This window comes from Rattus norvegicus, chromosome 17 (genome assembly GCF_036323735.1).
Source record: "Rattus norvegicus strain BN/NHsdMcwi chromosome 17, GRCr8, whole genome shotgun sequence".
In the NCBI taxonomy this organism is placed as follows: Eukaryota; Metazoa; Chordata; class Mammalia; order Rodentia; family Muridae; genus Rattus; species Rattus norvegicus.
In genome coordinates, this window is record NC_086035.1 from 70,720,397 (window position 1) to 70,747,311 (window position 26,915).

At 39.3% G+C, this 26,915-nt stretch overlaps 2 protein-coding genes across 4 annotated transcripts in view; one reads left to right on the forward strand and one right to left on the reverse strand.

The window, feature by feature from the left end:
- Positions 1 to 26,889, reverse strand: Akr1c1 (aldo-keto reductase family 1, member C1). Of its 2 annotated transcripts, NM_001033697.1 has the most exons (9): positions 26,759 to 26,851; positions 24,106 to 24,273; positions 20,836 to 20,952; positions 19,573 to 19,650; positions 19,132 to 19,254; positions 17,122 to 17,231; positions 16,693 to 16,858; positions 9,267 to 9,349; positions 1 to 244 (listed from the first exon to the last, which is right to left on the reverse strand). In NM_001033697.1, the coding sequence occupies exons 1-9, from the start codon at positions 26,840 to 26,842 to the stop codon at positions 202 to 204; spliced, it is 972 nt and encodes a 323-aa protein (NP_001028869.1). In that variant the 5' UTR covers positions 26,843 to 26,851; the 3' UTR covers positions 1 to 201. The 2 variants fall into 2 exon arrangements, with proteins under 2 accessions (NP_001028869.1, XP_006254250.1); XM_006254188.5 differs by lacking the exon at positions 9,267 to 9,349 and having other exon boundaries at positions 26,759 to 26,889.
- Positions 25,100 to 26,915, forward strand: part of AKR1C3l1 (aldo-keto reductase family 1 member C3-like 1) — a 45,916-nt gene continuing 44,100 nt past the window's right edge. For both annotated transcript variants that reach the window (XM_063276697.1, XM_063276698.1), the window contains exon 1: positions 25,100 to 25,278. In XM_063276697.1, the coding sequence (XP_063132767.1) occupies positions 25,183 to 25,278 (96 nt within the window). In that variant the 5' untranslated portion in view covers positions 25,100 to 25,182. The remainder of the gene's footprint in view (positions 25,279 to 26,915) is intronic.

Sequence of the window (26,915 nt, forward strand, 5' to 3'; positions counted from 1 at the left end):
TGCTAAAGAAAATGATTCTTTTATTTTTCAGAAAGGAGAAATAAACAGTTTTTGCTTCCTTGCTTGTAGATTCAGTAGAAGCAGAATTGCTCATAAGCATGGATTAGAGTGATATGTAATCATCACTTTTTGAGAGGACCCATCCTCTATACTCTTTTCATGCAGTGACTTCTGGCATAAAGCATAACACAGACCTCCATGTTAATATTCATCCAAAAATGGAAAATCAGGGTGGCCCTGGAATCTAGAAAGACAAGTAAATCGTATTAGATTTAGTGACTACTATGAAATTGTTATGAGTATGAAAATACACAAAAGTATTTTCTAGCAATTCATAGCATCTACCTTAAGCATTATTTTAGAAATGATTGAACAAAAACTAAATTCATATCATGCTCCTTTTTCTGAGACACAGAAAACAGAGAGTCAAATGCACATCTATCATAAAAAGCACTCAGTTCGGCAGCAGCTCTCTGCTCCCAGACCCGGTGACAGAGAGACCCAACCGCCTGGTCAGGTGGGCACTCCTGAGGCTGCAGAGCGGAAGAGACCACCAACACTGCTCACCCCTGCCCACATCCCTGGCCCAAGAGGAAACTGTATAAGGCCTCTGGGCTCCCGTGGGGGAGGGCCCAGGAGCGGCAGGACCCCGCCGGAACCTGAAGGAAACAGACCGGATAAACAGTTCTCTGCACCCAAATCCCGTGGGAGGGAGAGCTAAACCTTCAGAGAGGCGGACAAGCCTGGGAAACCAGAAGAGACTGCTCCCTGCACACACATCTCGGACGCCAGAGGAAAAAGCCAAAGACCATCTGGAACCCTGGTGCACTGAAGCTCCCGGAAGGGGCGGCACAGGTCTTCCTGGTTGCTGCCGCTGCAGAGAGCCCCTGGGCAGCACCCCACGAGCAAACCTGAGCCTCGGGACTACAGGTAAGACCAAATTTTCTGCTGCAAGAAAGCTGCCTGGTGAACTCAAGACACAGGCCCACAGGAACAGCTGAAGACCTGTAGAGAGGAAAAACTACACGCCCGAAAGCAGAACACTCTGTCCCCATAACTGACTGAAAGAGAGGAAAACAGGTCTACAGCACTCCTGACACACAGGCTTATAGGACAGTCTAGCCACTGTCAGAAACAGCAGAACAAAGTAACACTAGAGATAATCTGATGGCGAGAGGCAAGCGCAGGAACCCAAGCAACAGAAACCAAGACTACATGCCATCATCGGAGCCCAATTCTCCCACCAAAACAAACATGGAATATCCAAACACACCAGAAAAGCAAGATCTAGTTTCAAAATCATATTTGATCTTGATGCTGGAGGACTTCAAGAAAGACATGAACACACTTAGGGAAGCACAGGAAAACATTAATAAACAAGTAAAAGCCTACAGAGAGGAATCGCAAAAATCCCTGAAAGAATTCCAGGAAAACACAATCAAACAGTTGAAGGAATTAAAAATGGAAATAGAAGCAATCAAGAAAGAACACATGGAAACAACCCTGGATATAGAAAACCAAAAGAAGAGACAAGGAGCTGTAGATACAAGCTTCACCAACAGAATACAAGAGATGGAAGAGAGAATCTCAGGAGCAGAAGATTCCATAGAAATCATTGATTCAACGGTCAAAGATAATGTAAAGCGGAAAAAGCTACTGGTCCAAAGATACAAGAAATCCAGGACTCAATGAGAAGATCAAACCTAAGGATAATAGGTATAGAAGAGAGTGAAGACTCCCAGCTCAAAGGACCAGTAAATATCTTCAACAAAATCATAGAAGAAAACTTCCCTAACCTAAAAAAAGAGATACCCATAGACATACAAGAAGCCTACAGAACTCCAAATAGATTGGACCAGAAAAGAAACACCTCCCGTCACATAATTGTCAAAACACCAAACGCACAAAATAAAGAAAGAATATTAAAAGCAGTAAGGGAAAAAGGTCAAGTAACATATAAAGGGAGACCTATCAGAATCACACCAGACTTCTCGCCAGAAACTATGAAGGCCAGAAGATCCTGGACTGATGTCATACAGACCCTAAGAGAACACAAATGACAGCCCAGGTTACTGTATCCAGCAAAACTCTCAATTAACATTGATGGAGAAACCAAGATATTCCATGACAAAACCAAATTTACACAATATCTTTCTACAAATCCAGCACTACAAAGGATAATAAATGGTAAAGCCCAACATAAGGAGGCAAGCTATACCCTAGAAGAAGCAAGAAACTAATCGTCTTGGCAACAAAACAAAGAGAATGAAAGCACACAAACATAACCTCACATCCAAATATGAATATAACGGGAAGCAATAATCACTATTCCTTAATATCTCTCAATATCAATGGCCTCAACTCCCCAATAAAAAGACATAGATTAACAAACTGGATACGCAACGAGGACCCTGCATTCTGCTGCCTACAGGAAACACACCTCAGACACAAAGACAGACACTACCTCAGAGTGAAAGGCTGGAAAACAACTTTCCAAGCAAATGGTCAGAAGAAGCAAGCTGGAGTAGCCATTCTAATATCAAATAAAATCAATTTCCAACTAAAAGTCATCAAAAAAGATAAGGAAGGACACTTCATATTCATCAAAGGAAAAATCAACCAAGATGAACTCTCAATCCTAAATATCTATGCCCCAAATACAAGGGCACCTACATACGTAAAAGAAACCTTACTAAAGCTCAAAACACACATTGCACCTCACACAATAATAGTGGGAGATTTCAACACCCCACTCTCATCAATGGACAGATCATGGAAACAGAAATTGAACAGAGATGTAGACAGACTAAGAGAAGTCATGAGCCAAATGGACTTAACGGATATTTATAGAACATTCTATCCTAAAGCAAAAGGATATACCTTCTTCTCAGCTCCTCATGGTACTTTCTCCAAAATTGACCATATAATTGGTCAAAAAACGGGCCTCAACAGGTACAGAAAGATAGAAATAATCCCATGCGTGCTATCAGACCACCACGGCCTAAAACTGGTCTTCAATAACAATAAGGGAAGAATGCCCACATATACGTGGAAATTGAACAATGCTCTACTCAATGATAACCTGGTCAAGGAAGAAATAAAGAAAGAAATTAAAAACTTTTTAGAATTTAATGAAAATGAAGATACAACATACTCAAACTTATGGGACACAATGAAAGCTGTGCTAAGAGGAAAACTCATAGCGCTGAGTGCCTGCAGAAAGAAACAGGAAAGAGCATATGTCAGCAGCTTGACAGCACACCTAAAAGCTCTAGAACAAAAAGAAGCAAATACACCCAGGAGGAGTAGAAGGCAGGAAATAATCAAACTCAGAGCTGAAATCAACCAAGTAGAAACAAAAAGGACCATAGAAAGAATCAACAGAACCAAAAGTTGGTTCTTTGAGAAAATCAACAAGATAGATAAACCCTTAGCCAGACTAACGAGAGGACACAGAGAGTGTGTCCAAATTAACAAAATCAGAAATGAAAAGGGAGACATAACTACAGATTCAGAGGAAATTCAAAAAATCATCAGATCTTACTATAAAAACCTATATTCAACAAAATTTGAAAATCTTCAGGAAATGGACAATTTCCTAGACAGATACCAGGTATCGAAGTTAAATCAGGAACAGATAAACCAGTTAAACAACCCCATAACTCCTAAGGAAATAGAAGCAGTCATTAAAGGTCTCCCAACCAAAAAGAGCCCAGGTCCAGACGGGTTTAGTGCAGAATTCTATCAAACCTTCATAGAAGACCTCATACCAATATTATCCAAACTATTCCACAAAATTGAAACAGATGGAGCCCTACCGAATTCCTTCTACGAAGCCACAATTACTCTTATACCTAAACCACACAAAGACACAACAAAGAAACAGAACTTCAGACCAATTTCCCTTATGAATATCGACGCAAAAATACTCAATAAAATTCTGGCAAACCGAATTCAAGAGCACATCAAAACAATCATCCACCATGATCAAGTAGGCTTCATCCCAGGCATGCAGGGATGGTTTAATATACGGAAAACCATCAACGTGATCCATTATATAAACAAACTGAAAGAACAGAACCACATGATCATTTCATTAGATGCTGAGAAAGCATTTGACAAAATTCAACACCCCTTCATGATAAAAGTCCTGGAAAGAATAGGAATTCAAGGCCCATACCTAAACATAGTAAAAGCCATATACAGCAAACCAGTTGCTAACATTAAACTAAATGGAGAGAAACTTGAAGCAATCCCACTAAAATCAGGGACTAGACAAGGCTGCCCACTCTCTCCCTACTTATTCAATATAGTTCTTGAAGTTCTAGCCAGAGCAATCAGACAACAAAAGGAGATCAAAGGGATACAGATCGGAAAAGAAGAGGTCAAAATATCACTATTTGCAGATGACATGATAGTATATTTAAGTGATCCCAAAAGTTCCACCAGAGAACTACTAAAGCTGATAAACAACTTCAGCAAAGTGGCTGGGTATAAAATTAACTCAAATAAATCAGTTGCCTTCCTCTATACAAAAGAGAAACAAGCCGAGAAAGAAATTAGGGAAACGACACCCTTCATAATAGACCCAAATAATATAAAGTACCTCGGTGTGACTTTAACCAAGCAAGTAAAAGATCTGTACAATAAGAACTTCAAGACACTGAGGAAAGAAATTGAAGAAGACCTCAGAAGATGGAAAGATCTCCCATGCTCATGGATTGGCAGGATTAATATAGTAAAAATGGCCATTTTACCAAAAGCAATCTACAGATTCAATGCAATCCCCATCAAAATACCAATCCAATTCTTCAAAGAGTTAGACAGAACAATTTGCAAATTCATCTGGAATAACAAAAAACCCAGGATAGCTAAAGCTATCCTCAACAATAAAAGGACTTCAGGGGGAATCACTATCCCTGAACTCAAGCAGTATTACAGAGCAATAGTGATAAAAACTGCATGGTATTGGTACAGAGACAGACAGATAGACCAATGGAATAGAATTGAAGACCCAGAAATGAACCCACACACCTATGGTCACTTGATTTTTGACAAAGGAGCCAAAACCATCCAATGGAAAAAAGATAGCATTTTCAGCAAATGGTGCTGGTTCAACTGGAGAGCAACATGTAGAAGAATGCAGATCGATCCATGCTTATCACCCTGTACAAAGCTTAAGTCCAAGTGGATCAAGGACCTCCACATCAAACCAGACACACTCAAACTAATAGAAGAAAAACTAGGGAAGCATCTGGAACACATGGGCACTGGAAAAAATTTCCTGAACAAAACACCAATGGCTTATGCTCTAAGATCAAGAATCGACAAATGGGATCTCATAAAACTGCAAAGCTTCTGTAAGGCAAAGGACACTGTGGCTAGGACAAAACGGCAACCAACAGATTGGGAAAAGATCTTTACCAATCCTGCAACAGATAGAGGCCTTATATCCAAAATATACAAAGAACTCAAGAAGTTAGACCGCAGGGAAACAAATAACCCTATTAAAAAATGGGGTTCAGAGCTAAACAAAGAATTCACAGCTGAGGAATGCCGAATGGCTGAGAAACACCTAAAGAAATGTTCAACATCTTTAGTCATAAGGGAAATGCAAATCAAAACAACCCTGAGATTTCACCTCACACCAGTGCGATTGGCTAAGATCAAAAACTCAGGTGACAGCAGATGCTGGCGAGGATGTGGAGAAAGAGGAACACTCCTCCATTGTTGGTGGGATTGCAGACTGGTAAAACCATTCTGGAAATCAGTCTGGAGGTTCCTCAGAAAATTGGACATTGAACTGCCTGAGGATCCAGCTATACCTCTCTTGGGCATATACCCAAAAGATGCCTCAACATATAAAAGAGACACGTGCTCCACTATGTTCATCGCAGCCTTATTTATAATAGCCAGAAACTGGAAAGAACCCAGATGCCCTTCAACAGAGGAATGGATACAGAAAATGTGGTACATCTACACAATGGAATATTACTCAGCTATCAAAAACAACGAGTTTATGAAATTCGTAGGCAAATGGTTGGAACTGGAAAATATCATCCTGAGTGAGCTAACCCAATCACAGAAAGACATACATGGTATGCACTCATTGATAAGTGGCTATTAGCCCAAATGCTTGAATTACCCTAGATCCCTAGAACAAACGAAACTCAAGACGGATGATCAAAATGTGAATGCTTCACTCCTTCTTTAAATGAGGAAAAAGAATACCCTTGGCAGGGAAGGGAGAGGCAAAGATTAAAACAGAGACTGAAGGAATACCCATTCAGAGCCTGCCCCACATGTGGCCCATACATATACAGCCACCCAATTAGACAAGATGGATGAAGCAAAGAAGTGCAGACCGACAGGAGCCGGATGTAGATCGCTCCTGAGAGACACAGCCAGAATACAGCAAATATAGAGGCGAATGCCAGCAGCAAACCACTGAACTGAGAATAGGTCCCCTATTGAAGGAATCAGAGAAAGAACTGGAAGAGCTTGAAGGGACTCGAGACCCCAAAAGTACAACAATGCCAAGCAACCAGAGCTTCCAGGGACTAAGCCACTACCTAAAGACTATACATGGACTGACCCTGGACTCTGACCCCATAGGTAGCAATGAATATCCTAGTAAGAGCACCAGTGGAAGGGGAAGCCCTGGGTCCTGCTAAGACTGAACCCCCAGTGAACTAATCTATGGGGGGAGGGCGGCAATGGGGGGAGGGTTGGGAGGGGAACACCCATAAGGAAGGGGAGGGGGGAGGGGGATGTTTGCCCGGAAACCGGGAAAGGGAATAACACTCGAAATGTATATAAGAAATACTCAAGTTAATAAAAAAAAAAAAAAGCACTCAGTTCTCTTAATTACAATTTCTTAATAAAAATAAAGATTGATCGCCTTGTTTTGAAAAGAAGAAACAAAGTTGCACATCCCATACTAAGAAACACTTCAGGGAGGTACAGATGAATGGTATCATTTTCATTTCATTTTCCTAATTGATCAATTACTTGCTAGCTGTCTACTATATCCACTATCCTAGTTCTGATTCAGAAGTAGAAAAATGCACTGGAGATGTGGTTGAGTGGGAAAAAAAATGCTTTTGGTACAACTATATTATATGCGTTTCGATCCTTAGAACACATATACCAAGCTAGGCATGGTGGCATTCATTCATCAGTAATCGATCTCCACGGTGGGATGGGAAGTGGAGACAGGCATTTTCCTGAAAACCCGCAGGCAGCCTGGAATACACGGTAGAAACAAGATGCTCTTCCTTAAACAAGATGAAAGGCCAAGAAGTCATCCAGCATTGACTTCTGACCACCGGATGCAGGCAATGGAAGACTTGTGTGCTCTCACTCACTCACACAGATATACACCAGGCACATATCATACAAGGCAGCACACAGAACATAACTGGAAGATGACCGTATATGGTAAAATGTTGTATCCAAGAAGATGATAGATGATCACCACTCAGTAATAGTAAAACAAGCTATGAAGAAATACAATATGATTACTTGTTAATTTTTCACATGAATGTTACAATTGATTACAATAATAAAAGTATTCATGATGATAAAATGTACTAAAAATTTTTGTTATATAGCATTATTCATTAAGCTTATCAAGTTTCATAAATTCTCATATTTATGTACTTTTAGAAGTAATTTTCCACTATAGAAGAAATATATATTACATTCTTTCTTTGTTAATTTTACATATATATATGTGTGTGTGTATAATATTATACAGAAAGTATATGTGTACATTTATATAAACCACTATACATATACTTTTTCTACCTCAAATTTATAAGATATATGTAGAATCAAGGAAGAGTAAAATTTCTTGTTAGCTACAAGTTCTTCATCAGAAGGATCTGTCTTCTACATGCTAGTGTTGGCTATAATCTTATTCTCTATAACTTCTTAATCTTCAACATTGAGATCTTGATATTCTAGAAAACCAATATCAAATGAGCTATAGAATTCATTAAGCCAGACATTGTTAACACAAACACAGTGATGACGTCTCTGAATTGAGAATCTTCAATCCATTGCAAACATTAAATTGCCTGAATTAAATAAACAATTTCACCATGAGGAAATATCACAGACAACAGGATGATGACCACACATTTTAAAATAATTAGTGACATTATTTAATAATAAACAGGTGATAGGATACATGACATGAATTGGAAATGCTTCAACAGGAGGAGACTCCACACATCCTGCTCAGGTCACAGAGGACAGAATTCACAGCAGGCTAGAAATAATTGCTAAACCTTTTGTCTCTTTTTTGTCTGGTTAATGTTGTCTCTGACTTCTTTAAATTAAGGAAACTACTAACAGTTATATTATATTCATCTGAGGAAAAACGCTGGACTGAAATATATTTACTAAGGGCCAGGAGAATGGGTGGAAATATGCAGCTGCCAGAGGTGGGGGAATTGGGGGACCTCAAGGAAATCCCAGAGACTTGGGATTGGGAAACCTCCAAGGACTCCATGTGGGTGACCTTAGCCTGAAATGCTCAACAATGGGGATATGGAACCTGAATGGTCCCCCTCTAGTATTCAGACAGGACGCCAGTAGAGGGTTAGAGACACCAAACCACCTAAAAAGCTTATGACCCAAAATTGTTCCATCTAAAAGAAATTCAGGGACAAAAACGGAGCAGATACTGAAGAAATGACTAGACCAACTTGGGATCCATCCAATGGACAAGCACTAAACCCTAACATTATTACTGATGCTATGTTGCAGACAGGAGACTAGCATGGCTGTCCTTTGAGAGGCTCTATACAGAGCAGCTGATGGAGACAGATGTAGATACTCACAGTGAAGTATTGGATGGAGATTGGGATCCCTATGGAAGAGTTATAGGAAGGATTGAGGGAACTGGAGGGTTCGGCAGCCCCATCAGAAGACCAACAGTGTCAACTAACTTGGACCCCTCGAAGTCCTAGGGACTAAGTTACCAACCAAAGAACACACACTGGCTATCCAAAGTCCCCAGCACTATGTAGCAGATGATTGCCTTGTCTGGCCTCAATGGGAAAAGATGCACCTAAGTCTCTTGTAGGGACATGATGGCTCAAGGTGGGAATATACAAGGGCACTTTCTCAGAAGTTAAGAAAGTTGGAAGGTGAGGAAGAACTCTTTGAGGGGGGACCAGGAAGGGGGCAACATTTGGATTGTAAATAAATAAATAATTAATTAATTAATAAAAATTAATTAAAAACAAATTACTTACCTAGAACCACTCATGTAACGGATATTTTTATTTAGGCCATCAAGGACTTTCATGTCTTCTGAAGTCAACTGAAATTCAAAAACCTATCACATAAAAAGGAACTTGATTGTGATATTTATATTGCATGTTTGCCAGTCTGTCTATTACAAATGCATCACACTAAATGTATAAACTATTTAATATATTCAAGGAAGTAAAAACATATTCACCAAAGCATTTAAGTGGTGAATACCATATGTGAAAGTAGCCTTCCTCTATACAAAGGATAAATGGGCTGAGAGAGGTATTAGGGAAATACTACCCTTCAGAATAATCACAAATAATATAAAATATTTTGGTGTAACTCTAACCAAGCAATTGAAAGGTCTGTATGACAAGAACTTCAAGTCTCTGAAGAAAGAAATGGAAGAGGACCTCAGAAATGGGAAAATCGTCCATGCTCATGAATCAGTATGATTAACATAGTGAAAATGGCCGTCTTACCAAAAGCAATCCCCATCAAAATTCCAATTAAATTCTTCAAAGAGATAGCAAGAGCAATTCTCTAATTCATATGGAATAACAAAAAAACTCAGGATAGCGAAAACTACTCTCAACAATAAGAGAACGTCTTGGGGAATCACCATCCCTGACCTCAAGCTGTATTCCAGAGCAATAGTGATAACAGTGCTGCCTTTTGAAGAAAGCAAAGTGATCCATACTTATCTCCTTGTTCAAAGCTCAAGTCCAAGAGGTTCAAGGATGTCAAAATAAAACCAGATACACTGAATCTAATAGAAGAGAAAGTGGGAAACAGCCTTGAACACACTGGCACAGGAGAACATTTCCTGAACAAAATACCAATGGCCCAGACTCTAAGATCAAAAATTGACAAATGAGACCTCGTGCAACTGAAAAGCTTTTGTAAATCAAAGGAAACTGTTAATAGGACAAAACGGCAACCTACAGACTGGGAAAAAAGTCTTCACTAACCCTACATCTGAGAGAGGGTTAATATCCAAAATATACAAAGAACTCAGAAAGTTAGTTTCCAGAAAACCAAATAACCCAACGTACAAATGGGTGACAGAGATAAACAGATAATTCTTTTTATTTTTATTTTTATTTTTATTTTTATTTTTTTTATTAACTTGAGTATTTCTTATATACATTTCGAGTGTTATTCCCTTTCCCGGTTTCCGGGCAAACATCCCCCTCCCCCTCCCCTTCCTTATGGGTGTTCCCCTCCCAACCCTCCCCCCATTGCCGCCCTCCCCCCCTAGACTAGTTCACTGGGGGTTCAGTCTTAGCAGGACCCAGGGCTTCCCCTTCCACTGGTGCTCTTTCTAGGATATTCATTGCTACCTATGGGGTCAGAGTCCAGGGTCAGTCCATGTATAGTCTTTAGGTAGTGGCTTAGTCCCTGGAAGCTCTGGTTGCTTGGCATTGTTGTACTTTTGGGGTCTCGAGCCCCTTCAAGCTCTTCCAGTTCTTTCTCTGATTCCTTCAATAGGGGACCTATTCTCAGTTCAGTGGTTTGCTGCTGGCATTCGCCTCTGTATTTGCTGTATTCTGGCTGTGTCTCTCAGGAGAGATCTACATCCGGCTCCTGTCGGTCTGCACTTCTTTGCTTCATCCATCTTGTCTAATTGGGTGGCTGTATATGTATGGGCCACATGTGGGGCAGGCTCTAAATGGGTGTTCCTTAAGTCTCTGTTTTAATCTTTGCCTCTCCCTTCCCTGCCAAGGGTATTCTTTTTCCTCATTTAAAGAAGGATGAAGCATTCACATTTTGATCATCCGTCTTGAGTTTCGTTTGTTCTAGGGATCTAGGGTAATTCAAGCATTTGGGCTAATAGCCACTTATCAATGAGTGCATACCATGTATGTCTTTCTGTGATTGGGTTAGCTCACTCAGGATGATATTTTCCAGTTCCAACCATTTGCCTACGAATTTCATAAACTCGTTGTTTTTGATAGCTGAGTAATATTCCATTGTGTAGATGTACCACATTTTCTGTATCCATTCCTCTGTTGAAGGGCATCTGGGTTCTTTCCAGTTTCTGGCTATTATAAATAAGGCTGCGATGAACATAGTGGAGCACGTGTCTCTTTTATATGTTGAGGCATCTTTTGGGTATATGCCCAAGAGAGGTATAGCTGGATCCTCAGGCAGTTCAATGTCCAATTTTCTGAGGAACCTCCAGACTGATTTCCAGAATGGTTTTACCAGTCTGCAATCCCACCAACAATGGAGGAGTGTTCCTCTTTCTCCACATCCTCGCCAGCATCTGCTGTCACCTGAGTTTTTGATCTTAGCCATTCTCACTGGTGTGAGGTGAAATCTCAGGGTTGTTTTGATTTGCATTTCCCTTATGACTAAAGATGTTGAACATTTCTTTAGGTGTTTCTCAGCCATTCGGCATTCCTCAGCTGTGAATTCTTTGTTTAGCTCTGAACCCCATTTTTTAATAGGGTTATTTGTTTCCCTGCGGTCTAACTTCTTGAGTTCTTTGTATATTTTGGATATAAGGCCTCTATCTGTTGTAGGATTGGTAAAGATCTTTTCCCAATCTGTTGGTTGCCGTTTTGTGCTAACCACAATGTCCTTTGCCTTACAGAAGCTTTGCAGTTTTATGAGATCCCATTTGTCGATCCTTGATCTTAGAGCATAAGCCATTGGTGTTTTGTCAGATAATTCTTAACAGAGGAATCTCAAATGGCTGAGAAGCACCTAAAGAAATGTTTAACATCCTTAGTTATCAGGGAAAGGCAAATCAAAACGACCATGAAATTCCACCTCACACCAATCAGAATAGCTCAGATCAAAACCTCAGGTGGCAACAAATGTTGGCAAGGATGTGGAGAAAGAGGAACACTCCATTGCTGGTTAGATTGCAAACTGGCACATCCACTCTGGAAATCAATCCTTGGGTTCCTCAGAAAAATGGAAAATAGTTATACCTAAAGACCCAGCTATCCCATTTTGGGGCATACATCCAAAATATGCTCCAACATATCACAAGGACACGTGCTCCACTATGTTCATAGCAGTCTTATTTATAATAGCAGAAGCTGGAAACAACCCAGATATCCCTCAACTGAAGAATGGATACACAAAATCTGGTACATTTATACATTGGACTTTTCAGCTATTAAAAATGAGACTTCATGAATTTTGCAGGCAAATGGATGGAACTAGAAAATATCATCCTGACTGAGGTAACCCATTAGAGAACTACTATAAAGTTCCAGATACCAGGGATGTGACAGGTTACCAGAACCCAATGGGGATAACATTAGCTAAAATACATAGCAGTGGGGAGATTGAAGCTGAAGAGACTACCTCCGGTAGCTAGACATGGGCCCCAGTTGAAGGATGGGACCACCCATCCATCTTAAAATTTCCTGTCTAAGGGAAATTCAGGGGCAAACAGAGGAGCAGAGATTGAAAGAAAGGCCATCCAGAGACTGTCCCACCTTGGGATCCATCCCACCCACAGACACCAAACCCCGACACTATTGCTGATGCCAAGAAGCGCTTGCAGACAGGAGCCTGACATGGCTGTCCTCTGAGAGTCTCTGATAGCTCCTGACTAAGATAGATACAGATACTTACAGTTAACCATTGGACTGAGCCTGGGGACTCCTATTGAAGAGTTAGAGGAAGGACTGAAGAAGTTGAAAGGGAGGGCAACCTCATAGGAAAAACAATAGCATCAACTAATTGGACCCCTCAGAGCTCCCAGGGAATAAGCCACCAACCAAAGAGTATACCTGGGCTAGTTCATGGCCCCAGCCTGCCTTGTCTGGCCTCAGTGGGAGGGGATGCACTTGGTCCTGTGGAGACCTGATGCCCCAGAAAAGGTGATACTAGACAGGTAAGGCAGAAGTGGGTGGATGGGTGGGGAAGCACCCTCTTAGAGGTGAAGAAAGGGGTGAGGGGATGGAGTGGCTCATAGAGGGGGGACAGGAAGAAGAACATTTGAAATGTAAATAAATAAAATAAATAATAAAGTATATGAGAGAGATTTTAGAAATTAATTCCTGAATTGAAATGCACAGCCTCATATATGAAAGTGTTAGCAAGTGAGTTGAAGAAGGAACAAACCCACTGTAATTCCAAGTGTGATCTTAATCATGTTCTTAGTAGGTTCAAAACAAACTCGGCTCTAAGTAGTTTAAATAATTAACATAATTCAGTAGTTGTCATTGATAAAAAAATTCTTTGATTTAAAATTTTTCATGCAATAGTTTGTATCACACTTCCCCTTCCCCAATATTTTTCAAATTCCTCTCCCCTCCTTACCTACCTAATTTCATCTCTATAAATAAATAAATAAATAAATAAATAATAAAATAGAATTTAATAAGACAAAAAATATCAAAACAGGGCTGGAGAGATGGCTCAGTAGTTAAGAGCACTGACTGTGACTGCTCTTCCAGAGATCCTGAGTTCAAATCCCAGCAACCACATGGTGGCTTACAACCATCTACAATGTGGTCTGATGCCCTCTTCTGGTGTGTCTAAGGATGGCTACTGTGTACTCACATACAATAAATAAATCTTTTTTAAAAAAAAACTTTTAAAAATATCAAGACAAAATATCAGGAAAAAAAACATAGAGTTCATTTTGTGTCAATTATTCCTGGGCTTGGTGTGTAGTTGATATTCCTTGGAGAAAACTGATTCTTTTCCACTGAGTGTCAGTGGCAAAGAGTTTCTAATCGGTTAGGAGTGAGACTTGTAATCTGCTCCCCCATTTTAATTCTGAAGTTTTATTTTTCTGGCCTAAACCTGTGCAGATCTTTTCATGTTTTGATAGTCTCTGTGAATTTATATATACTTCAGTCCTCGTGGCTAAAATATGGCAATCGAATTACTGATAGTGATACATTTCTAGACCCAAAGAACAAAATATTACCCATCCATCATAAGAGAGGCTTCATGAAGTTGATGCTAATTAACATGGTGATCCAGAATTGTTCAGTGTGCACACAGTGAAAGACTTGGGAACACAGTCCTGTTTGAGAGACTTTTCATTAAACTCCTCCCCTAAGGGCTCAGTAATCTATGTGGAAGACAGGCAGAAAGACAGTAAGAGCAGGAAGTGGTGGCTGACCCCAAGTAGAGAGTCTCCTTAACACAGTTTTATTCCATGCCTAAAAGGTGACCAAGCAGGATATAAAAATATCATTTTAATGTAAGTCAAAGTAAGATTTCTGTAAGTATTAACAACTAATCTTCAAAAAACAAAGACATGCCATCAAGAAAACTTGCCTTTTATAAATGTGATTATAAAATCAACTTAATCAACATTTTGGTCTACTATTGTTAACAAATGGAAACAAATGGGCTCATGGAACCAAAAGTTCTCTGAGTTCCAACACTGAGAAAAAACATGATCAAAATTCCTTAAGATTAATCATAAGTAACGGGCACTTCTTTCAAAATTCCTTTATCTCTTTTGCACATTTGGCAGCTAATGAACAACAGAAAGCTATCAATAAAAAGTGTTTTCTCTGATTCAATAAGAGAAAAGAATAAGTACAAGTTCATTGGTTTGAAACTTATAGAAGTTAGCAATTCATACAGAAAACCACAAGAATAATAGGAAAATTCTATTATTATTATTATTATTATTATAACCTCTGAATACTGTCAAACAACCACAGCCTCCAAAATAATAAACAAGGTCAACGCAATGTCAACCTTGACAAACAAATCCTTAAATCTCCTGAGGGGAAACTGGCAGATTAATTGAAAAATCCTATAACAGAATAATCCATAGAGAATAACCAAGACCTATATAGGTTAGGGTAAAAGTGAGAGTTAGGACATCTGGAAGATGGACTCATTACTAAGAGGAGGCACACTAATCAATGGTAAAAATGAGTTTAGAAATAGGCTCATTGACAATCAACCTTTTATCCATTTCTAAATTGTAGGTGTGTTTTAGTCAAAATGTGCAATGATAAAGAGTAAATCTGGTCAAACTTAAGAATAAGCTGGAATGCACAGAGGGTGGTCTTTTGTGAAGGTAATGGGGAAGAATTTGGGAGTGTTTCATGCAGGGAAGCTTAACACCAGTCAACCACCAGAGAGAGAGAGAGAGAGAAAGAGAGAGAGAGAGAGAGAGAGAGAGAGAGAGAGAGAGAGACAGAGAGAGAGACAGAGAGAGAGACAGAGACAGAGAGACAGAGAGAGAGAGACAGAGAGAGAGAGAGAGAGAGAACAGGGGAGAGGAGGGGAAGGGGGAGGAGAGGAGAGGAGAGGAAAGGAGAGGAGAAGAGAAGAGAGGAGAGGGGGAGGGAGGGGGAGGGAGGGAAGGATAGGGAGGGAGAAGGAAACGAGGTCAGCAGGGCAGCCATGAAGAATCTGAGAAGGAATCCCTATTCATGGTAATATTTAATTTAGAGCAATGGGGAAATGGGACATTTTGGAATGAGGCATTTCAACAAAAGCACAATGTAAGACCAGTGAACTCACTGAATGCAAGAGAAAGAAAAAAGAAAAGAAAAGAAAGGAAAAGAAAAGAAATAGGCTACAAGAACATCTCTTATTTGTGTCTTCCAAGATTCGCTCTATAATTAATGGATGTAGTGCCGTCCACATTAGGATGTGGAAGAATTGTAGCCACACATCTTGAGTCTCAGTTGTATTTTGAGAAGGAATGCTGTACCTAATATAAGGTTAGACATGAAAACATTGTATAGAATTCAGAAACAACTTGGGGATTGTACAATGTGAGGGCACTGACCAGCAGAATAATAACAGTACAGAGAGGAAAGACTAGCTCCAGGAAGGGCAGTGAAGTCTGTACCTTGGAGCAGACATCACATCAAATGTGTGAGCAACTTCACTGCAGAATAAGAGCCTGGCCAAGATGAGAACAGCCTGGCTGTGATCTGACCATCCACACAGATCTCTAACCATAAACTAATAAGCTATATTAGTGACTTTACATAAAGATCCTATAAATAGGTGTGTGTTGATTTTAGCACTACTGGTGTGAATGGAAGACAGGATCCCCTATTTGAAATGAGCAGACAATCATTCTCAAAGAAGCCGCGATGTGGGGAAAAAAGAGTTGGCATAAAACACATTCAAAGTGATTAAAGACCAGAATGTTAAAATATGACTGTATACAGGAAAGTATAAAATAAATCACATATAATTTAAAGAATGAAAGTCACCTAGTCTCAGTGGCTTCATTTCAGAAAATGAAGGAAAAAAAACATGCCACTCACTTAAGGTTAAGTCTCCAATGTAATGCTGAGATAAAATCTTACTGAAGGTCTTACTGTGGTCTTTCTGTGGAAGAGGATTTAGGGCCTTGGAAATGCCCTTAAAGCACAGGTGCACAGGAAATGTTAGAAAGACTGACTAGAGTTATAGGATCATCAACAAAGTCCACAGGACCTAACACCCACAGCAACTCATCACCTGCATATTCTCTTTTATCCTCTTCTCAGTGAAACTCTTAGCCAGGACCACAACCCCACGCTCCAGCTGATAACGAAGGGCAATCAGGGCTGGAGTCCAGTTGTACTTCTTGGCTATGGCACAAAGAACTGGATCAGCCAAAAGAACAGGAAGGCTCTTGTCCACACTGGAAGAGAGGTAGAAATGTTAGATCGCTTTTCCTAACTCTTTGATTTGTTAGAAGATGTCTAATACATAGGAAGATTGATATATAGACCAGGGTTTCTGGTGTATGAAATTATAATGCCATTGTGGCTTTTATTCTCCCCCAAATGAAATTTCTCCATGCTTCCAGTTCATTTCAGGATCAACTTATAAGAAATGATAAGATAAAAATATTTATTCAACAATAATGTTTTTCTTCAGTTTGACTATCGTGGTCCATATTACCATCTTGTTTCACGGTGGCTTCCCAGAGCACTATAAGCAACCAGAACAATGTCTTTAGACTTGCAGAAATCCAGAAGTTTTCTCTGGTTAAGATAAGGATGACATTCTACCTGTAGATGTATGAAATAGAAATGTGCCAATTTATATAAAATTCTACACCCAATGAAAAAATAAAAAGAAATGTTAAAAATATCGTTCAGCTGAATTAATGAAGTTTGAAATGAATCTATCTCTGTCAGGTCTGGTGTGGTGGCGCATGCCCGTAACCCAGCATTTCAGAATGTTGAAGCAGGAAGATTGCAATGAACTTGAGGCCATTCTAAGCTATCATAAATTTCAGACAAACTTGGGCTACAAATAAAGACTATGCCTCATACATCAAACAAAGGGGGCGGGGGACAAAATATGAAGAAGCAAGAGAAGGAGTACAAAAACATATGAACATCTTCATAGTAAGGTATATTTTGCATTTATTTATGTATTTTTGTGGAGTGGTAGATGTTTGTGTGCATACTATAGTGAACATGTGGTGGTCAGAAGACCACTTGTGGAATCAGTTCTTTTCTTCTACCAAGGGGTTCTAAGAATCAAAGGGCTTGGAGACATGACCCTTTATCCACTGATCCATTTTGGTAGGTCCATTATTAGGTAATTTAGTTATCTTATATTCATTGCACATATTGAGAAATTTCAGATATATTTTTCATAAAATATGTCACATATCTCGAGCCTATTCACCTTCTTCTGTCTCCCATCCATTACTTGCTCCAGATTTACATAGTTAAAATTAGTACTTATGTTAAAGTGGACAATTGAAGAAGTAACACTTCTGGGCTGAGTGAGCTCTAAATCCTCCTAGATGGATACAAATCCCTGTTTTTGCTATGGTGAGTCATGACTGATTTCACATGTGGGGCAGGGAATGGACTCCCTGAGTTTTGATTACTAAATAAAAGAACAAAAAAGAAAAATTGTTAATCATTATAGGGGAAAGCAAAAAAAAAAAAAAAACAAAAAAAAAACAAAACACAGTTCTATGGACAACCCAATAGTGTCATTTATGTATATCTCAATATTAAAAGAAAAAATTAAATCTACCCAAGTACATGCAAAAATAACAACAATGATTTCTTACTCAAATGCAAAAAGAACTACATATAACTAAGTAATTCTGGGTGTAGGAGAAATATTCTTCCCCAGTGAAGGGCATACCAATCAGTTATGTAGTATCAAATAATCAGTCCTTAAAACATATACATATAAGTATATGCAGACTGAGCAGGCTGTGTTCATGAATATATATGTGTGTGTGTGTGTGTGTGTGTGTGTGTATACAAACATGCATACATATGTGTAGATAACACCAATTAATCAAAATGAACTTACATGCTTAATTTGAATGAGAAAAATGGGCATATGGGAGGATTCGTAGGGAAGAAAGGACATGGAAGAAATAAGAAATAAACACACACAGAGCATTTATAGTCCCCAGTCAGTAGAAATCACTACAGTAGCTTTCTTTCTCAAAACAACAACTGTGAAAAGTATTAAAGTTTACTCTGTCTTACAGAAATAATTTTACCAGACTAAATTTTTGAAAGAATATCTCAGGTAAGAAATGTCAACAAAGTCGTTAAAAATGAAATGTTTTCCAAACCATAAAAATTGACTGAGTTAGGCAAAAATCATTGATGGATTCTCAAATATGACGCAAGACTTGGATATAAAATATATTCCCAGTATATGTATGATTTAGATCACAGTTTGCAATAAAGAACCTTTAACTATTTCCCTTAATGTTGCTAAAAATAGTTCTGGGGACAAGGCACTGACACAGTAAATGTGTTTTGGTGGCAGAAACCAGCAAAATTCAAAGGTGCTAAGGAGTGAATCATCTCAGAGCTTCACTCAGTTTCTAGTGTTATTCCCCCACCCCATCCCCTTTGGTACTTGGCAGAAACAGAGAAAGAAAGTAATGAACAGAAAATATGGGAGGCTGAGGGTCCTCACCTGGTTGCACACAGGCCTGTGCTTGAGCCCCGGCTTATTCAGGATCTTCTCCAGCTGCCTGCGGTTAAAGTTGGACACCCCAATGGACTTGGCCAATCCTGCATCCTTGCACTTCTCCATGGCCTACAGAGAAAATATGCCAAATGAAAGTTAAACCTCTTGGTAATATTCTTAAAGAAAAATAAAACAGTAAGGAAAATGATACTGTCACTTATTAAAAGGGTCCTGTGTTATCCCTAGTCAATTAGATTCTTTATTGTCATTTTAGGTAAACCTCCCCTTCGTTTCTCTTATAGCAGTCACACATGGTTCCCACATCTAAAGTAAACCAGTCCTTGTAAAGAGTATTAGTTTTTATAACAGCACACTCCACTCTCATAAGTTCTGACTCTCCACTTCCTTGATGTACTTCCCGCTGTGCTTTCCAACCCCAGTACTCACTTTCCAGGTGTCACAGATATCCACTACATCAAATAATAATTTTTCATTCTCATCTTTTGCCTTAAGATCCTCTTCCGGCTGGAATAAAGACAAAGGTTACGTTATATCTCAAAGAAATGTATGTCCCCACAATAACAAAGCTGGCCTAAAGAGGGGATTATGACTAGAACTTCCGGCAGATGGGTGATCCTTGTCATGTGTTCGGAATGTAGAGTTGTAAAGAATGTCCTTGAGGGCCACAGTTCTTTTTAATAGAACTTTGTTTTAATAAAGAAATTATTTCTGGGTACTTAGACTATCTTGCTTGACTTATGTTTCTGTTCAATGCTACTGTCACTTAGAAATTTGGCAAGAATGTGGCAGTGATTTCCACCGACAATAAATTCCACTATTGGCCCACTCTAAACAATCAGTCTTTCTCATGCTTAAGGCCTGGTAAGTGAACAAAAGATGAGAAGACAAGGTTAAGTGAACAAAAGATGAGAAGACAAGGTTAAGTGAACAAAAGATGAGAAGACAAGGTTAAGTGAACAAAAGATGAGAAGACAAGGTTGTTGGGTTTTGTTTTGTTGTTTTCTTTCTACGTTTGTTTGTTGGTGTGTGTGTGTGTGTGTGTGTGTGTGTGTATGGAACAAAGTGCTCTTAACCACCACTGACCCATCTCTCCAGCACTAGAGTGGTTTATTTAAAAATGCTTTGATGATGTAAATACAGGGAATCCTACAGATGTCAAAGAACTAGGACTTCAAACTACCTCAAGGCTAAATTTGTCACCAATGGAAATTGCTCGAATAAAAACTAAGCAAATATGGAAGTGGATTGCTCAATGACTAAGAGCACTTGCTGCTCTTCCAGAGGATAGAAGTTCAATTTCTAGCACCCATGAGACATTTCATAACTGTTTATAGCCCACAGGAATTAATACCATCTTTTGGACTCATTGGGTACTAGGTACAGACAAGGCACAAGATAGACATGCACACAAAACACACACATAAAATAAAAACCACTTTAAACTAACTCTAGCAATTTTCTAGTAATACAGGAATTGAGACGCAGAGACATTTTAAAGAGTACTTAGAATGCCAAGCTCTTCATGACTTAGATTCTTCAGCTACATAATCTTATCATCTCTTTGCATAAAAACATTTTGGAATGTTTTCTAAAATTAACTAAACTATGTTTTTAAACTTTATAGGATTCAACCAACCAGAAAACTTCTAAATTAGAGCTGAAAATTTGTCAGTAATCCAAACTGCATACCTTCAGGGCCATTGGGAAATGGATGAGGTACAGATCCACGTACTCCAACTGGAGCTGCTTCAGTGACTGTTCCAAGCAGACCTGCACCCGTTCTGGATGATTAAAAGTACACCAAACCTTCAAAAGTTAAAGAATGGATCTTGACATTGAATTACTGGATTTCCAGAGTTTGCTGAGTTACTTTATCTAACGTACAGACTGGGATGACATGGACAGCCAAGGGAGAAAATATTCATCTTCTTCTTGGATATTTTCCCATCTGAACAGGACACAAAACTCTCTTCAGTGTTAATTCATTATCAGCTAATCTAGAAAATTACTCAACTCCAAAGCTTTCAAGTAATAATAATTTGTCATCAAACTTTTATTTCACTGAATTTATAAGAGACTTTAAGCATCTAATACTCTACAACTCTTCTTACACATACATTATGATGTGCTGTGGTTGGGTAACATATATGAAGGAACTCTGACCTCACCCTTAACTACTGTTTTTAATGTAAATAATCCTTGAATGTCACAAGCTTCCCAAGAACACTATGCCCAGCCACTTTATAGAAGAGCAGGAGAAAGGAAGCAACTGTTCTCTAGAATACCATGCTTTGTGCTCTTCTAGGTCTAAACATCCATTTGACATCCTTGTGAAATAACAGATTGTGTTACCAGTAGTAAAACTGGGTGGGCTGCATTTGCTCTCTCTGAATTGTTAGTTGGGGCTAATTTTGAGTCTCAGGTCTTTTCAGTAAAATGGGTCATGGTGAAATCACTAATTGTCACATGTGCTTTCAAGCATCTCTAACCTTTACCTGAGCAAAAGGCAATGCTGCTCTGTCTGTAGATAGAGAAGCTGAATAAAATTGTGCGAACTCAAAATAACCCATGGAGGGCTAGAGAGAAGTGTTAATGAGAGAGCACTTGCTCCTCTTGTAGACAACCGGATTTAGTTCCCAGCCCCCACATGGTAGTTCACCGTCTTCTTTCACTCTAGTTATAGGGGATCTGATACTCTCTTCCCATCTTACCTCTAGTTATAGGGGATCTGATACTCTCTTCCCATCTTACCTCTAGTTATAGGGGATCTGATGCTCTCTTCCCGTCTTACCTCTAGTTATAGGGGATCTGATACTCTCTTCCCGTCTTACCTCTAGTTATAGGGGATCTGATACTCTCTTCCCGTCTTACCTCTAGTTATAGGGGATCTGATACTCTCTTCCCGTCTTACCTCTAGTTATAGGGGATCTGATACTCTCTTCCCGTCTTACCTCTAGTTATAGGGGATCTGATACTCTCTTCCCGTCTTACCTCTAGTTATAGGGGATCTGATACTCTATTCCCGTCTTACCTCTAGTTATAGGGGATCTGATACTCTCTTCCCATCTTAACTCTCATTATAGGGGATCTGATACTCTCTTTCTGTCTTACCTCTAGTTATAGGGGATCTGATACTCTCTTCCCGTCTTACCTCTAGTTATAGGGGATCTGATACTCTCTTCCCGTCTTAACTCTCATTATAGGGGATCTGATGCCCCCTTCTGTTCTCTGGAGACTGCCTCAGTACACAGACAGCCATGCAGTCAAGACTTACAATAAATAAATATTTTTAAAATCACACATGGGGGAAGAAAGATAACCTATAAACTAGATTATTGAATAATTTTACTAGAACATGCATTTAGGAGGATTGTAAAATATTATCTAATACTGAGATGTAGGTATTTCCAGTCTCTATATTTCAATTACTTCTTAATAAGAAGTGGCATAACAAAGTGTTGTCACTAAGGTTTTTTTGACTTAGAGTAAGAAAAATTAAAATACTGACATGGTCTGACCTTCCACATTGAAATCATCCTTTTCTGTAACAACAAAAAAATTTAAAATGAAGAACATGTTTAACTTTAGTTTATAGAAAATTACTTGGGAAACAAACACTAAAATATAATTCTAGAACACAATAGTTATGTGATCCATAACAAAGTTTTGGTTAACAATGAGCCATACAGATAATAGTGGGCCATTAGACATTTACTGAGCTGAACTATCCCCATTGTTGTGGATTGCCCTGTTTTGACGCTAATTCTGCTTCCTCAAGAAGGGGCTGTTCCAACAAGGAGTCGATCACATACCCGGGTGATTCCATGTGAACCTTCTCCCCATTTTAACTGATCAATAAAGATGGCAGAAGTCAATTGCTGGGCAAGGATGAGGTTGGATTCCTTCTAAGCCCAGGTGCAAGAGGAGGAAAGAGAGAGGGAGAGAGAACTTGGACCAGGCTATGGAGTGGATAGGAAGTGACAGACATGTAGGTCTCTCAGAGTATATAGCCTCTCCCATAGGCAGAGGCCGAAAAGGTTGGAAAAGGCTACTGTTTGATTAGGATAGGAAATTCTTCACCCAGCAATTGTGTTATCTGGCTGATTTTAAAATATTGAGGCTGTCTGTTGTTTTCCATCCCAGGAGCCTCAGGTGGGCAGGAGAATGGGCCCAGCCCAGCTGCAGGGCACTCATTAGACATTTAGCAAAGTTAGCTGTGGGGGCTGGTTGAGATGGCTTTTGCCGGCACCAGGCAAGGAGCAAGCGTGCATTTTAAAATTACGTGCAACAACGTTATAGCCATCATAACATTGTAACTCAGTATATTGCTCAGTGTTCTGTGGTGATGGTATCAATCTCAGAAAAGTATGACATTCACAACTATATACAGTACATAATAATAATGACTACAGCTGCTAGTAACTTATGAATAGTATACTTTTATATACTTCTTACTTTTTCTAGTGTTTTTGTTCTAATTATAAAGCAAAATTTTTTACTGAAGAAAATAAGAGTCTAAAGGATTAGTTAATCAAAATTGGAAGAATCTATGTCTCATTTATAAGTCTGAATGGAAAATACATTGACCATCCAACTATTCCCTAGGTACAGAAGAAGGAACATTAATTACGTGTATCTCGTTTAACACAGAAAGTGCTTTCTTATACTATTGTATCTTACTGATGAAAGAGGGAAATAGTTTTCGGAGCAATGAGAAATGTTTATATTCGTCCAGGAAATTAAAAAAAGCCAGTTTTCTTGCCCGTTCTAAGTCAGACACTGTCGAAGTGAAACTCAGGCGAGAGGGTTGCTAACATTCCATTGATGAATTTAGATGAGGAAACTGAAGCTCACAAGTTTGTCTATGTTTAGTTCACCAACATTTGCTGGCCTAATCAGCGAAGGATTATTTCAACGCATCATGGTTCATCCGCTTGCACGCTATATTCCCTTCGGTACCTTTGATGTGTAAAATATGTCCTCTCTCTTCACAGTACCGTCTGCAATCTTGCTTCGGATGGCTAGTCCTACTTCCTTTTCATTCTGATACACAGCAGCAGAATCGATATGGCGGAAACCAGCATCTATAGCTATTTTGGTGGCTTCTAGAGCCTTACTCTTAGGTACCTATAAAAGCAACCAAAAGCAGCATTTAGAATTAGATATGACTTAGAATTTTTAGGGCATAAGAACAAAGGAAACATTTTCAGCATCATGTTTCCCTATCTTCAGTGAGGTGACTTTTTGCAGTGAAGAATGCAACCAAGTTTGTCTTGATTTTTCCTACTGAGTCACAAGAGCAAAGCACCCCAGGAACCACTTTAGTTTGATCAATTACAGATTAATCATTGGCATTAGCAGTTCCCACTTGTGCTCCAGGAACTGATATTTGCTAGAAGAATCCTTAGGTATGTAAAGCCATGAAGTTCGTACAGGACAAAAGGACAGGATACCACATAAAGAAGAAACACTGTAGAATCCTCTATGAGCCTTCTCCCAGGGAAGTCACGGAGAATAAATCAAAGCCTCCAACACTGAATTTGCAAAAATGCAAGTGTTTAAATAGAAACATTCTACAGTTTTCATTTCTAAGATGTTCATTTATAACTTGTTACACAGCCACCCTGACTTATGGCATTCTAAATGAAAGCACGGACACATGAACCCTACTGTTTGCACAAGCAGTTCACAGAAAACTGCCATCCTTATGTTATGAAATAAGAAGATGTCAACAACATCATAACATGTCCCACGCGCAACCTCTCGCCTGCAAGAAAACATGCGGGGACATACGAATCCCTGCGGCAGCCAAACTTTTATTAAAATCTTAAGGAGAGCCCCGCGCGCCTGCATGGCGCGGCTTATATACACCCTAGCACGGCGCATCCACACCTGATTGGTCGCTTACCCATGATCTCATAAGGCATACCCCGGAGTGGGCAAAGACCTGGCACGAAGGCACTCTTGCACATGCGCACACAGTTAACTTCCTGAAAGGAAGTCGGCTGGCGCGGCGGAGGCCAGAGCCATCTTGTAATGGCGGGAGCTATCCTGGCCTTCCACGTGGGGCGCAGTGGAAGCCAGCGCCATCTTGTGGTGGAGATTGTTAAAGCGGCCCTCTATAATAACAAGGTAACATTATAAAATTTGAGGATGCCTAGGGATCATGTAAAGTCATTTGTCAAAAGGAACTTGAGATAGTGGTATGGTATAAAGCCTTTTACACCGACATTTTATCTGCATAACAAATATTAAAACTATCAGCAAGCTGTATATTTAAAAAAAGAGATCTTGGGGCTGGAGAGATGACTCAGCAGTTAAGAGCACTGACTGTTCTTCCAGAGGTCCTGAGTTCAAATCCTAGCAACCACATGGTAACTCACAACCATCTGTAATGGGATCTGATGCCCTCTTCTGGTGTGTCTGAAGACAGCTATAGTGCACTCACATATACATAAAATAAATAAATAAATCTTAAAAGAAATAATAGTCAAAATAAATAAGTAGATCTATTTTAATAAAATTACAAAAAAGAGGAGATCTACACCTAGGAAATTAAGAACATCATACAGAAAACATATCCATTCACATGCCCTCTGTTAAGTTTTAATTTCTTATTTTGTAGGAATTGTGATTGGAGTAAAAATTAAGTTTTTTGTCTAGTTGGCTAAATTTGAATTTAAAAATTCAGAACTGCATTAGTTAAACGATGAGAATGAAATGGTAATGTAGTAAGCACATAAGAAAGTTTATTTTATTATATAAAATTGGAGACAATTTAGAAAAAATGGTGGAATTTTTGTCTCCAGTCTTCAAGTTTCTGTTCATGTGATAAAACACCATGATAAAACACCATGACCAAAAGCAAACTATAGAGAAAAGGGTTTATTTCATCTTAAAACTCTTGTGTCACACTCTGTCACTCAGGGAAGTCAAGGCAGAAACTCAAGAAACTCCTCTTTGAGGAAGAAACTATTGCAAAGGCAATGCAGGGGTGTTGCATGCCAGTTCTCCCCTTTGGGCTTGCTCAGCTTGCTTTCTTATGGGACTCGGGACCACCAGCCCAGTGATGGTATCACCCACAAAGGACTGGGCTCTCACATCAATCACAATTTAGAAAATTCTCTACAGCCTGACCTTATGGAGGTATTTTCTTAATTGACCTACCCTCCTCTCAAATGACTTTAGCTTGAGTCAAGTTGATCTAAGACCACCCAGCACATGGAAAGGTACAGCACAGTTTTAAAAACAGGGAAATGTATAAGCGTACATCTCAACAAAAAAACAAACTTCAAGTGGCCCAATAAGCACTTTTTCAAAATATCCTCAGTATCAGTGTCTATCAGGCTCTTGCTGGTTTGATTGCATTTTTTTTCTAGCTAATTGGGATGGAGAGAAATGGAAGGAAAAACTAGTACCCACAATATTCTGAGGCTCTGCTCTGGGGTCAATCCCCGATACTGAATGCCATCTGCCCTTTCCTTGCATGAGAAATAACGCTATACTGCTAAAACAGAGAACCAGGTTAGTCATGAAGAATCAAATGCAAATTCAATGGCTGTGTTTACCTAAGCCCACTGTTGCAATCTTCAAGCCCAACTGTTATCATTACCTCTCGAGGTGCATAGGTACCAAACCCCAGTACAGGGATGAAGTGACCATCACTTAGTCGCACTGTCTGCTGCTTAGAATTCATGGCTTCTCGGTCTTCCAACTGAGAAGATACTGCTCTGTCTTCATTCACAGAACAGCAAATAAATGCTTGACCT